Source organism: Ochotona princeps, chromosome 12 (assembly GCF_030435755.1).
Source record: "Ochotona princeps isolate mOchPri1 chromosome 12, mOchPri1.hap1, whole genome shotgun sequence".
Taxonomy (NCBI): Eukaryota; Metazoa; Chordata; class Mammalia; order Lagomorpha; family Ochotonidae; genus Ochotona; species Ochotona princeps.
Genome location: NC_080843.1, coordinates 6,920,008 through 6,932,688, shown reverse-complemented (window position 1 = coordinate 6,932,688; position 12,681 = coordinate 6,920,008). Strand labels below are relative to the sequence as shown.

Genomic DNA, 12,681 nt, shown 5'->3' with positions numbered 1-12,681 from the left:
GTTTCTCCATTTTTCAAGGACTTCTTCTATTTCCTTTTTTACTGTTTTATAGTTTACTCATAGAGTTCTTTCGCATATTTAGTTAACTTAATTCCTAGGTATTTAGGATCCCTCTTCTCTGTTTTAAAGGGGACTGTACTTACAAGTTCTTTCTCATCCATGGAATTATTGGCGTACACTAGTGCCGTGATGGCATCTTTTAGCCATCAGCTTGTTATTAGCTGCTATTGGGTCATGGTTGATTTAATGATTGCTTAGATTCCTCTCCAGTTTCATCTGTGGAGTCTGAAAAACATAGGCATGTGCTGGCCTGAAGTATCCGAGGTCAGAAACACTGAAATAAAATGCAAACTTGAGGTAATGAGTGCAGTTGACACTTGGCTCACGTAATTTAGATTTCTCTCTGAGTACGTGCTCTCATATAACCTGTTGTGCAGGTGTGTGACATTATCTTGTAAGAATGGAATGATGCTGTATAAAGTTTATGTTACCTGACATTTGGTGATAGGGCAAGGCATATTATCAGAAATGAATGGATTTAAAATACTATTTCTAATGACTCCAAGTAGCCTCCTTTGATCTTTCCTGAATAAAAAAACCCAGGAGATTGATTTGAGTGTCCGTACACATGTATCTTTCTGTTCTTGCCTAAATATTATTTGAGTAAATGACAGTGGTCTCTGACTTTTCAACCACTAGTGAAAATGAATCTTTTTGTGTGTATTGAAATTTCTATTTCTTCATGGGCCTGGCGGCGTGGCCTAGCGGCTAAAGTCCTCACCTTGAACGCGCCCGGGATCCCATATGGGCGCCGGTTCTAATCCCGGCAGCTCCACTTGCCATCCAGCTCCCTGCTTGTGGCCTGGGAAAGCAGTTGAGGACAGCCCAAAGCCTTGGGACCCTGCACCCATGTGGGAGACCTGGAAGAGGTTCCTGGCTCCTGGCTTTGGATTGGCATAGCACCGGATGTTGCGCTCACTTGGGGAGTGGGTCATCGGACAGAAGATCTTTCTCTCTGTCTCTCCTCCTCTCTGTATATCTGACTTTCTGATAAAAATAAAATAAACCTTTAAAAAAAAAAGAAATTTCTATTTCTTATTTAGGGAATGGGCTGATCACTCCGTGCTTGTTCACCAGGCTTAGCCCATCTGTTGCTCCCTGAGTTGTTTGTGTGTTTTCAAGTTGGGGTTAGCAGCGTCTGCCTTTGGCCTTCTCACTTGTTGAGTGTGGGCAGCAGCTGGCCCGGCCCCTCGTGACTCAGCGGGTTTAGGATCAGCAGAGTGCAATGCAGGGAAGCAGGGCTGGGAGCCAGTGACCTTGGGAAGGTGGCCTCCCTCCTTTCGGTTCCCATCGTCTCTGAGAGCAGGTGCTGGCCGCCTGTTCTTACACACTGCATGCCTTGGGTCCTGCAGACTGAAGACAGGCTGGCACACACAGTGTATTCGTTTCTAGAGGTTTACTCTGGAATTGGCTTCCAGCAACAACTTTGGAGGGATTTCAGGAAAAACTTCAGATCCTCTTGGAGAGAAAGAATATCTAAAAAACTTGAGTCCAAATTTCCAGGTAACCCTAAAACAAATGATATAGAGTAACAGCAGTTTCCTGCCACGTCCCCACTGCTGTGGCCTGAGTGTGAATCTTTGCAGTTTGTCACAGTTAAAACCTCTTCCATACGGCTAGATGGACAGGTGCCATCCTTGCTTTAAGGAGCCAGGGTGCTTCTGGCTTGACTAGCTGACAGTATGTTGTGCTGATTCTCCTGGATGGCAGTCACGATTACTCTTTAAAGTACAAACATTCATAAGTAAAGTGCGATTGAATTAAAGATATTCCTCCAGTATTACATTGGAAAAAATGTAAAAGCAATGAAGATTGTTACTACCATTGTATTTCAACAAAGATTGCACCTAGTCTTTTGGACACTAGGTGGCACTCCTGCATTGGTGTGAAACACTGGCTGAGCCAACGCTGGCAGGTGGGTGATGCCCAGGAACATGAGATGCAGGTGTCTTTTTTTTTTTTTTAATTCTATTGACTGTGTGGATTGATGAGGGTTATGTTTGTATGTCAGTGTTTTATAGACCATTTACTTTCTTTCCTAAATGCATATGTTTTTCTGGTTGCTACATTAAACTTCAGTGGCTTCAGACAGCAAGAGTCAATCAGTTTTGCCCAGTGAGTGTGTGTCATCTCTGTTCCATTCATGTGGAACAGCTCAGCTGAGCTCGACGATCACCATGAGACAGCTCGGCCCATGGACGGCATGTGGTGCTGTCAGCTGCGAGCCAGCCGGACTGTGGGCTGCAGGCCTCGGGTCCTCTCCTGGTGGACCTCTGCATGAGGCTGGGCTTCCCAGCGACATGGGGTGGAAAGGGCAGCTTGTGTGCTTGGCATAGCAGCATGCCTGTCAGTCTCAGTGCCCACGTGACTCCAGGCAGGCGCATCCAAGAGGGTAGGGCTGCCTTTCACCTGCATCGCCATGCAATCTCAGAACAGGAAATATTGGGAAAAAAGAAAATGAATAGCTGGCTGTGTTCTCATTTGAAGTATTAATAGCACAAGAACTGATAATATTGATGGTTTGATCTGTTTACTTTTTACACTTTGCCCCAAATTGATGTGATGTGTTATTGTGCAGCCAGGTGCTGTGTTTTTGAGCTGTGGCATGCTCATAGCATTTTTAAATTTTGTTAAACGGTCCTGGATTCATGAAGATCTTTGAGTTGAGGTGAGCAGTACAGAAATGTCACTTCTGTTTTCTGCTGAGAGCAGAGAAGCTGTGATCTCCGTGCCATGGAATCAGGAGAGACTATGGGAGGATGGCCCGGGTTTGGCTGGCCTGGCTGGGGCGTCCTGGGCAGGAACCGCCCGTTCGCCCTGGCTCCTTATCTCTGAGGGCGGGGGTAAGGCAGACCCCCTCTGTGCAGTCACTGGGCAGGTGAGGTGCTTCGCCAAGCACAGATAAGAATTCACTAAATTTCTTCTCTTTCAATACATCAAGGAACATAACACTTAATGTAGTAAAATTAGAATTCTATACAGCACATACTTTATTTCAAGGTTAGGACTTGAATTTACAGTTCCCAACTTCAAGTGTAGCTGTTTAAGTCTGTGCACTGTGCAGTGTTTACAAATGATTGTTTTACAAATGATTTACACGTGATTGTTTGCTTTACAGAGAGTGGTGGCAGGAGGCTCAGAAAAATAAAAAGAGCAGGCCCAACCCTCATGACACGAAGGTGAAGAAGAAACTGCGCAAGCTGCAGCTCACGCCGGGCTTCCCGAACCCCGCTGTGGCTGAGGCTTACCTGAGGCCTGTGGTGGATGACTCCAGAGGGTCTTTCCTGTGGGGGAAGCCTGACCTGGACAAGATTCGGGAATATCCTTTTACCTCTCGAAGCAAGAGACACTGAGGCAAATACGTGTCCAGTGTAGAAATTGGGTCTTTTTTTTTTTTTCTTAAGACAGATATCTTGGGCCCGGCATGGTAGCCTAGCGGCTAAAGTCCTCACCTTGAACGCCCTGGGATCCCATATGGTTCTAGTCCTGGTAGCCCCGTTTCCTGTCCAGCTCCCTGCTTGTGGCCTGGGAAAGCAGTCGAGGACGACCCAAAGCCTTGGGACCCTGCACTCGTGTGGGAGACCTGGAAGAAGCTCCTGGCTCCTGGCTTCGGATCTGCTTAGCTCTGGCCGTTGCTGCCACTTGGAGAGTGAATCAGCTGATGGAGGATCTTCCTCTCTGTCTCTCCTGTGTATCTGACTTTTTAATAAAAATAAATAAATCTTTAAGGAGATATTTCTTTAGTTGAAAAAAGCAGGCCTACAGAGAGAGGAGAGACACAGGAGAGAGACCTTCCATCTGCTGGTTCACTTCCCAAATGGCGGCAGCTGCTAGAGCTGGGCCAGTGTGAAGCTGGCAACCCGGAGCCTCCTGGTTCCCCTTGTTGGTGCAGGTGCCCAAGAACTTGGGTCCTCCTCTGCTGCTTCCCTAGCCATTAGTAGGGAGCGGCATCAGAAATGGACAGCCAGGACTTGAACTAACCCTATATGGAATGCTGGCCTTGCCTGCAGAGGCTTAGCCCACTATGCCACTGTGCCAGCCCCCATTTAAAAAAAAGTTCTATTTATTCAGGGCTCTCCTTTTAGTGTCCATTCCCTTCTCCTTGAAGAGATGATCTTGATGTGAACAGTGATAGCACTCATAAATAAAACCACAGAGTTCAGTATTATTTGTTCTGGAAGAATAGAGAAGATGGTTAATTTTGTCTGTTTTATAAGAAACCCAACAAACTAGGTTTCCATTCTGTGCACCTAAATCATGATTTGGATAGAAATTAGCATGCAGTGGAATTAATCTAACTAATATTTTTTCTTCTTTAAAAAAAGAAATGTAGATAGCTGAAACTTATTTTTTGACTGTAAGTTAACTTTTCCCCAAGTTTTGATGTCCTGAAATGTGTGATGAGTCTGTCTTGTCTGGGAGCATGAGGAGAATGTGGCGCCAGGTAGCCGTGCTGAGTGCTGGGTTCTCATCGGCACCTGTGGGAGTAGCAGCAAGGTAGCTTCTCGCGACCTTTGAAAGTGTGTAGTTCTTGGGCTCGGCAGCGTGGCCTGGTGGCTAAGGTCCTCACCTTGATCCCATATGGCTGCTGGTTCTAATCCCGGCAGCTCCACTTCCTCTCTATCTCTCCTCCTCTCAGTATATCTGACTTTGTAATAAAAATAAAATAAATCTTTAAAAAAAAAAAAAAAGAAAGAAAGTGTGTAGTTCTTGACTGCCTGCATGTTCTGTCAGCGGTACTTCGGGTGGGGCAGGACGAAGACGGATGAATCCTTGTTTCCGGTGCTGAAGCAACTGAGCGCCCAGCAGGTAAGCACAGTGGGCCGGGCGGAAGAGTCAGCCTAGTCGGGCTATGCTGGCAGGCAGTGGAAGCCAGCGAGCTCTTTTGATACCATGATCCTTTCAGTAAAATTAAGACTTCATCTTCATTTTCTGATGTTCCTTTTGTGGCTGCATTTGGCTGTATTTTCTTCCTCATTGTGAATTTGAAAAAAAAAGATGTAATAACTGATTCCACACCATGGTGTTTCTGATAAAATATATTACTCTTTAAGAGTAACTTCATTTCCTTAGCACCTAGGAAGTGTCCCAAGCAGAACACTTCTGAGCAGTAAAGTCTCGAAGTTCCAGCATGTTTGAAGCTTGTAATTGAATCTTTCAACGTAGACATGTAGTCACTACTGGCTATCAGTAGGAGAAATTTTTGAGGAGAAAACAAATCTTTTTTGTGACCCTCCAAAGTCATTTAACTAGTAATTTTGTTTTGCTTTGTCTGCCTGTCTTCCGGTTTGAAAAAAACTAGCATTCTCTCACCTCAGAAGCAATTCACACCATACGTATGCCAAGCAGAAATGAGACCATCTCTTAGATCCGACAGTTACAGGAGCAACAGCAAAAAATGTCTGAAAGTTTGTTTGAGAGGCCAAAAAGCAAGAGAGAGAGCCAGAAAGAAAACTCCCATCTATTGGTTCACTGTCACAGGCCTGCAGTGGCCTGGGGGGGCTCTGACTCCGGCAGCAGGGACACAGTGGCCTCCCACGTGCAGGTCCCTCTCCTGAGCCAGCCCCTCGACCTCCTGGTTCCTGCATTAGCTGGAAGGCACAGTGAGCAGCCGGAGCCAGGAGTTGACCCCAGGTACCCCAATACGGCGCATTTAACCACTGTCCTAATTGCTATACCAGGTGCCCACTCTGATGATGTCTCTTGTAGGATAATTAAGTCAGCTTTAATTAGGTTTGGTTGATTTTGAAGAAACATGAGCAAAATCAAATAGCATTTCCAGGAGCTTCCTGTTATTTATCTAGTGACTTTTATCTATTAGGAACATTACAGGCTTGCTGAGAAGGAATACTGGTTGGTTTAGTAACTAATTAATCTTTAATTTCAGATAAGTTTTATTGTTCTGCCTTTCATCCTTTTTATTACAGTATGCCATCCAAGTTGATGTCTCCCAAACTGGAAAGTGAAGAAAATAAATTATCTATTTCTTCTAACAAAGATATTAGTGTTAGATTTATTTTATTTTTCTCACATTAACTTGTTATCATATGCATGCAGAACTTGATAAGCTTGAACTTCCTTCTGGTTAATAACATAAGTTTTTGTCCTGCTTTTAGGATGATTTTTATAATTTCAAATGACCAGAACTCTTTCATTTTAGCCCATTTCATCAAAGAGCTTTAAATTAATTAGTTCACTTCAATTGTTGTACTTTAACTTTCATAATGCTGTGTGTGAGGAGCATTAGTCATAAAACTCTTCTTGTATTTAACTGGTTCTTAGGCGTTTCTTTCTCAGAGTAGACTTGCTGAACACAAGATGTGAGTATTCTTATGGCTCCTGATGTTTCCTCTGAACCTGGCTGCTGAGGAAAGCATTGTCTGATGAGTACAGCGTAATATAGAAGCAGCCCTTATGAAGTCATGTTGCTGCAAGACAAGATGATATGTTTGTCTACGAAAGGGTGTTGGATACTCTGGAGTGCCTATGGAAAGACGATGCCCTTGAGGTGGATCATGAGGACTGAGCTGACAGCGTTAGAGCAAGTGATTTTGCTGCCCGCCAGTGGTTCGTTGGCCGATGATGGATCAGTGTTGTCCGAGTTACTAATCCAATGCATTCACTGGATTGAGAAACTTTACTTACTTGTCTGATTTATTCTTTTTTTTCAGGCTCAGCTCCGAATCGACTCTTTCTTTAGATTAGCCCAACAGGAGAGGCAGGACGCCAAGCGTATTAAGAGCCAGAGACTTAACAGAGCTGTGACGTGTATGCTGAGGAAGGAGAGGGAGGAAGCAGCCAGCGAGATGGAGGCAGTCTCTGCTGCTCTGGACGAAGAATCCGAGGCCCTGGCCGCCACCAAAGGCAAAGAGCAGAAGAGAAACACAGCGCGTCACCCGGAGGAGCTGCCGGGCCCGAAAAGAAAGAGGCTTTCTGGCTCCTCCCAGCAGAGTGTGTGCGGGGGTTTCCTGGGGGCCTGCTACCTCTCTGAGTCCTCTGACACATGCTCAGGGGAGGATGAGGAGCCGAGGAAAGCAGCGACTCCACGGGCCCAAGGCGGCCAGCCCAAGGTGCACAGCACCACGGGAGATGCCTGTGCCAAGGACCAAGGGGCTGCGAGCAGCAGCTCCAGTGATGGAGACGGGGAGGAGGCAGAGACGGTTCTGGTGACAGCCAGGCCCGTGTTTGGGAAGAAGAGGCGGAGGCGGAGGAATGTGCGGGGAAAGAAGAGGGAAAACCTGATATGAAATTTGTGTTCCCTAAAGAGAACTGTATTTTTGTGATGAATTTATCATGAGACCATAATAAATGCAATTGCTTGGTCTTCGTATTTAGCGTGTACTTAAGAATGTAGATGCTGTTGGAAGAATTGCATACTTTTCCAGTGTTTCCTGGATCCTTTAGCATTTCCTTGTTTTCAGATTCCATCTCTTCATGTGTCTGTTCCCTTAGCACATCTGATGCCTTCTGACTGCATTGGAAAGAAAAGATGGGGTTCATTTTGGTCAGTCCTCACCTTGCACAGGCAGTCCTTGGGCAGCTTAAAGTAGTGGCCGTGCTGGCAGCTGCAGTCCTGCGCCCCACTCCTGTTTTCCCTCAGGGTCCACTCAGAAGGAAAGCAAGGGGGCCTACTCTGTTGCTGTGGTTAAAGCTGGTGCCTGTGGCCCTGGCATCGCACAAGAGTGCCACTTGAGAGTCCCTGCTTCTCTGCTCTTGATCTAGCTCCCTGTTTATGTCCTGGGAAAGCAGTGAAGGATGGCTCAAGTCCTTGGGCCCTGCACCCGCATGGGAAAACTGTAAGAAGCTCCAGGCTCGCAGCTTCACACATCAGCTCAGCTCCGGCTGGGGAGCAGCTGCTTGGAGAGAGAACCAGTGGGTGGAAGATTCTCTCTGATTCTCCCTTTCTCTCTCTGCAAATCTTTCAAATAAGATAAATTAAAAAAAAATTTTAAAGACTATATTTGCTGTGATTTTAACCAGTAACTAGCAAACCTAACAAGCTGCACCTTGTTTCTTGTGAGCTTTGCCTGAAGAGCCTCTGTACCACAGTGCTTGGCTTTTAAGCTACTTTGTTATTAGATGGTGACACTGGAGGGACGAGGATCGGGGGACTCAGGGTTGTAGTTGAACGGGTATAGGTGGGAGCTCATTAGGATTGGCTTGTGGAGGTAGATGGTTGATGACACAGGTGTGTGTTAAGCAATGTTAATCCTTCCCAGACCTCTCCTAAGGAAAGTTCTGGGTTACTGGTTGCCTTGGATTAAGAAGAGTCTGAGGCCAGTACTGCTCCCAGTGACTTTGAGTTTGGGGTCTTCTGCCTCAGGTATGTCTGTGTCTTGACTTCAGAAAATTCTTAGAAAAATTGAATTAAAAGACAAATTTCTTTTGATGCAAGAATTTCTGGAACCCAGTATAGTTATTTCAGAATACACATTTTGATCAGCATTCTGAACACCTTGAATGCTTGCGTTGCAAATGTGCTTTTTGCACCAGTTGAACTTAAGTTCTGTGTTCCATGAAGTGTTCAAAAAGATGCTTAGATGCTCATTTTTTTTGGGGGGGGGGTGGGGTTTCCCACCCTCAACTTTCAAATTGAAGTTTTAACCAAAGAAAGCAAAGTACAAAGAGATTTTCCAGCATCATCGAAGGAGTCGTAGCTGTGTTTTCTGGGCTTGCATTTGTATTTGTGTATTAGCTCATCTTATCCCAGACCTGGGCTTCCAGCTGCTGCTTTTCATGCTCAGTGTTTCTTCCTCGTTTCAGTAGCATCTCTTCCTCTCCATCCTTGGCAGCAGCTTTCTTCTAGAGAAGATAGTGACTGCCACATACATCAACTCCAATCTTCACTTCATCTCCCTTTCTCAGGAGGTATTTCAAGCAGAACGTCTTTAGCTCTATGTGTGTGTGGGGAGAACAGAACATTAACTTTTCTTCCTGTTACTGTCATGACTCAGTGCACCTAGTAATTGGGAGTTTTCTTTGTAGATATTTTGTGGTTAAGCTAGCAGTTTTCCTAGAGAGCTTGCTTGTGTTGTCTTTAGTAGATAATTTGCATGTGTTTTGCACAATGCTATTTGAGACAATGGTTAACCTGCTGTAGCCAAGAGACGTTCTTACACTGTGATCTGGGTAAAATAGAGCAGTGAACAGCAGTGTGAGCTGGTGCAGAGGTGTGCACTTGTGAAGTCAGGCAGAGTCCTGGGTGCCACCTGCTGAAGTGGTCACCACATCTGCATTTGACTGTGTTGGCAGAGGGAGGAGGCATAATCCAGGGCTAGCCAAGTGTCCTCTGTTCAGGGTCACTGGGAAAAGCCCCTTGCTTTCATCTTGTTCACCTGAACGGGGCATATACACGCTCCTGGATATTTTTCAGAAATTAATTTGTACCTTGTCTGCTTCAGAATGTAATCAAGAGCATTAGAAGCATGCTGTAAGTATGGTATGTGAGGACCGGCTTAGAGTTTTAACCTCTTCCTCTTAGTCCTGTGCCTATGGCCTAATCCTTCTAGAAGGGAAGAGACAGTTTAGAGACATTAACCAACTTTACAGAATTAATTTACCTAGTAGGTGACACAAGGGACATGAACCCAAATCTTGTAACTCAAATTGTGTAGTGGTATTTTGCCTACAAACTAGGCTGATGTTTAAAATAGTCAACAGAAACAAACAGCATTCAAAGCAGGTGCATTTACTTTGAGCTTATTTAGGATGAAGATCTTTTTCTGTAAAGTTATCTTGTTGCTCATTAATCTTTATCCACACTTGCTACTGAACCCTTATACTGAGGGTTTTATTTTCATTTGCTGTTGTTTTCCAGTTGTGTTTTACTCGTTTTCGCACACTCCAGTCCTGTGGTATAATCCTGCCATCTGTTGAACGTCTTCATCACAGTCACTTTACAGTCCTTGCTAAACAACTGGTGTCTGAGTCACATAATAAGATGGTTTCTGTTGTTTGGTTTGTGGTGTGTCTGCTGGGTTTTGCTGGATGGTGGACGTGGCAGGTAAGAAGTTGTACATTTAGTATTCTGATAGCAGGGAGATGATCTTCTAGTTAGAGCTGAGTGGATTCAGGGCTGGTTCAGTCTTTGTAAGATTCCGACTTCTGGGTTTCCTGCCTTCCCAGGGGAGAGGTTTTCTGCGAGCTCCATCTGAAAGCCTCGGGCATTTCTTCTTTTGAGCTTTACTCTGCCTTCTTTATTTTCCACTTTATGCTTGGAAAGTAAGACTCTTGCCCTAAACAATTTAATCAGTAAATCCTGTGGGTGGCAATCAGTACTAGGTCTTTTGGCTCCTTTTCTCCTTTTTCTTTGGGATCTTGGGCTCACTGTTCCTGGCTGCCTTGCCGGTCCCAGACATCTTTTATTCTCCCAGTTTTGTGCGATCACCTGAAGCTTTGCTGGTATCCTTACACATGGTCCTTTCTTTTTAATTATTTTGTGGCAGAATTGTGTGTGTGTGTGAGAGAGAGAGAGAGAGAAAGAGAAAGCTACCTGAGCTGGAGATAGACGTCTTTAATTTCTAAAGAGTTCAGTAAATGCACTGGTCATTCTCATCGTATTCAGTAATTGATTTAGGGATCACACTTCTTAGAAGCAATTCAGAGTTGAGGCGTATCATCTTTCAAGCAACTCCTTGAGAAGTGTGATTTTTTATTCTTCAAATGATTATTATTTTTTGTGTTTTATAAAGAGAATCTAGAAGGGTGTCTTCTGCCCCAAAAGAACTGTTTATGGAAAATAGTGTGCATTCTTTAAGTCTCTGAGCTTTCCAGAATGTTCTTACCTGTAATACCTCACATATAGGATATGATTGACATTCCTGTTTTAGAATGAGGAAACAAAAAACAGACCAAGTAAAGGCTTAAAAATAACAACCTGCATATGGAGTCCTAGTCCTGTCCAGTGGGTATTTTTAAGGGTTTATATTTTGAAGAGCAGAGTTACAGAAAAGGAGAGTGATCTTTCATCTGCTGATTGACTGCCAAATGGCTGCCACACAACCAGAGCTGGGTCGTTTTGAAGCAGGGAGCCAGGAGCTTTTTCTGAGTTTCCCATGTGGCTGCAGCTGCTCAAGTATTTGTGCTGTCCTCCCCTGCTTTCCCAGGCTCATTAGCAGGAAGCTGGATGGGAAGTAGAGCTGGGACTCAATGTGTTACCCATGTGGGATGCTGGCGTCACAGGATGAGGTGTAGGCTGTGTGCCACAGCACCACCCCATCCAGTATATTAAAGCATATTTAATACAACTTTGTTTATATTTTGGGGTGTGTGTGTGAAGTCTTTCAGAGGCTGTACTCAAACTGCCAAGTCTCACTTCACAATGTTGCTTGGTCTCCTTCATACTAGTACCTTTGTATTAAGGGTGTTTTCAGTGACAATGGAGATTTACATGCACTCTGACACTTGTATTAGATTTGCTGTTGCCCTGAGTGACACACACGCTCAGCCTGCCCATTCATGTCTGGATACGGAGGAGTCATGGTTATGTGATCCCTAGGTGCAGAGCAATGCTGTCCACCTTCTAGCGCAGTTGTTGAATTCTGAAACTTCACACCCAGACAGGTGACACAAAAAGTATGCAGCCTCCGCTTCATAGGACGTCATAACCTTAACCCTTGGCATTGCGGCTAAAAACATGGAGTGCTTCCTCCAATTAGCCTTCCCCGATTTGTACAGTGGCTCATGTTCACAGGAGTGCTAGTGCTGCTCACGAGGCGCTCGCTCGGAGAACTGCCACTGCTCTTCAGCCGCCTTCGTTCCTGTGATGCCAGAGGAACGGAGCTGCAGCTGTCAGGAGCCTAACTCCTCTGCTAGAGCTCGCTGCCAGTGTGTACAGTAATAAGCTGCATGCTCTGCTAACTGTGCTTTTCTTACCAGGGTCTCAGCAGCAGAACAAAAGCTGTGGATGATACTTTGTTAACCTTCTAGAAACTCTAACTAACTCATTAGGTATGTCCAGGATTCATGTTTAATAATGATGGGTGTGCAGGCAAATTTGAATTATAAAGACCACTTTTCTTTGGTGGAAGAGCTAATAACTTGGGATTCAAATGTGGCCACTTTTAAAAATTGGTTTAGATATATACCCTTTGTTCTTTTTCTCATGGATAAGCTATAGGGGAAATAGCTTGTCTTCTAATTTACTGCTGTAAAGAAAAATGTATTTTCTGTGAATGATGTTTGGGGTTCCTTGGAAGATAGAGATGCTATTTTAATTCATGGTAGTATAGAGATTATTTAATTTATGAACACAAAATTGTGAAATCAAACATCTAATTGTTTTTTCCAAGTTTGACTAGTAGCTCTCTAAAGCTTATTTAGGCATCTACTCTCTTTGAGAGGTGTAAAATGCTGTAATTTCTGTAGTGGTAACTATCTGCTGGGATGGTAAGATTGCCCTAAGGTGGAAGCTACTCACAGCCATGTGGTGGTTGGTCTGACACTGCAGACACTGCTGAGGATAACGTTTGTGGCAATGAGTGTATTCTGCATCCATTGCTAGGAAGCTTGTTTTTAGTTTATTATGGTTTTTAACACTCAGAACAAAACCCATTTCCTCCCAAAGTTGTAATCACCTGCTTAAGTTTAGGATTGCTCTCTCCGCAGTCAACATGAAGATGA

General features: G+C 44.5%; 1 protein-coding gene across 2 annotated transcripts in view; it reads left to right on the top strand.

Moving 5' to 3' along the window:
* ERCC5 (ERCC excision repair 5, endonuclease) overlaps positions 1–7,383 on the top strand; it is a 30,473-nt gene extending 23,090 nt beyond the window's left edge. For both annotated transcript variants that reach the window (XM_004577621.3, XM_058670501.1), the window contains 3 exons: positions 3,179–3,379; positions 4,785–4,869; positions 6,732–7,383. In XM_004577621.3, the coding sequence (XP_004577678.2) occupies positions 3,179–3,379; positions 4,785–4,869; positions 6,732–7,307 (862 nt within the window). In that variant the 3' untranslated portion in view covers positions 7,308–7,383. The remainder of the gene's footprint in view (positions 1–3,178; positions 3,380–4,784; positions 4,870–6,731) is intronic.
* Positions 7,384–12,681: the final 5,298 nt, after the last annotated feature.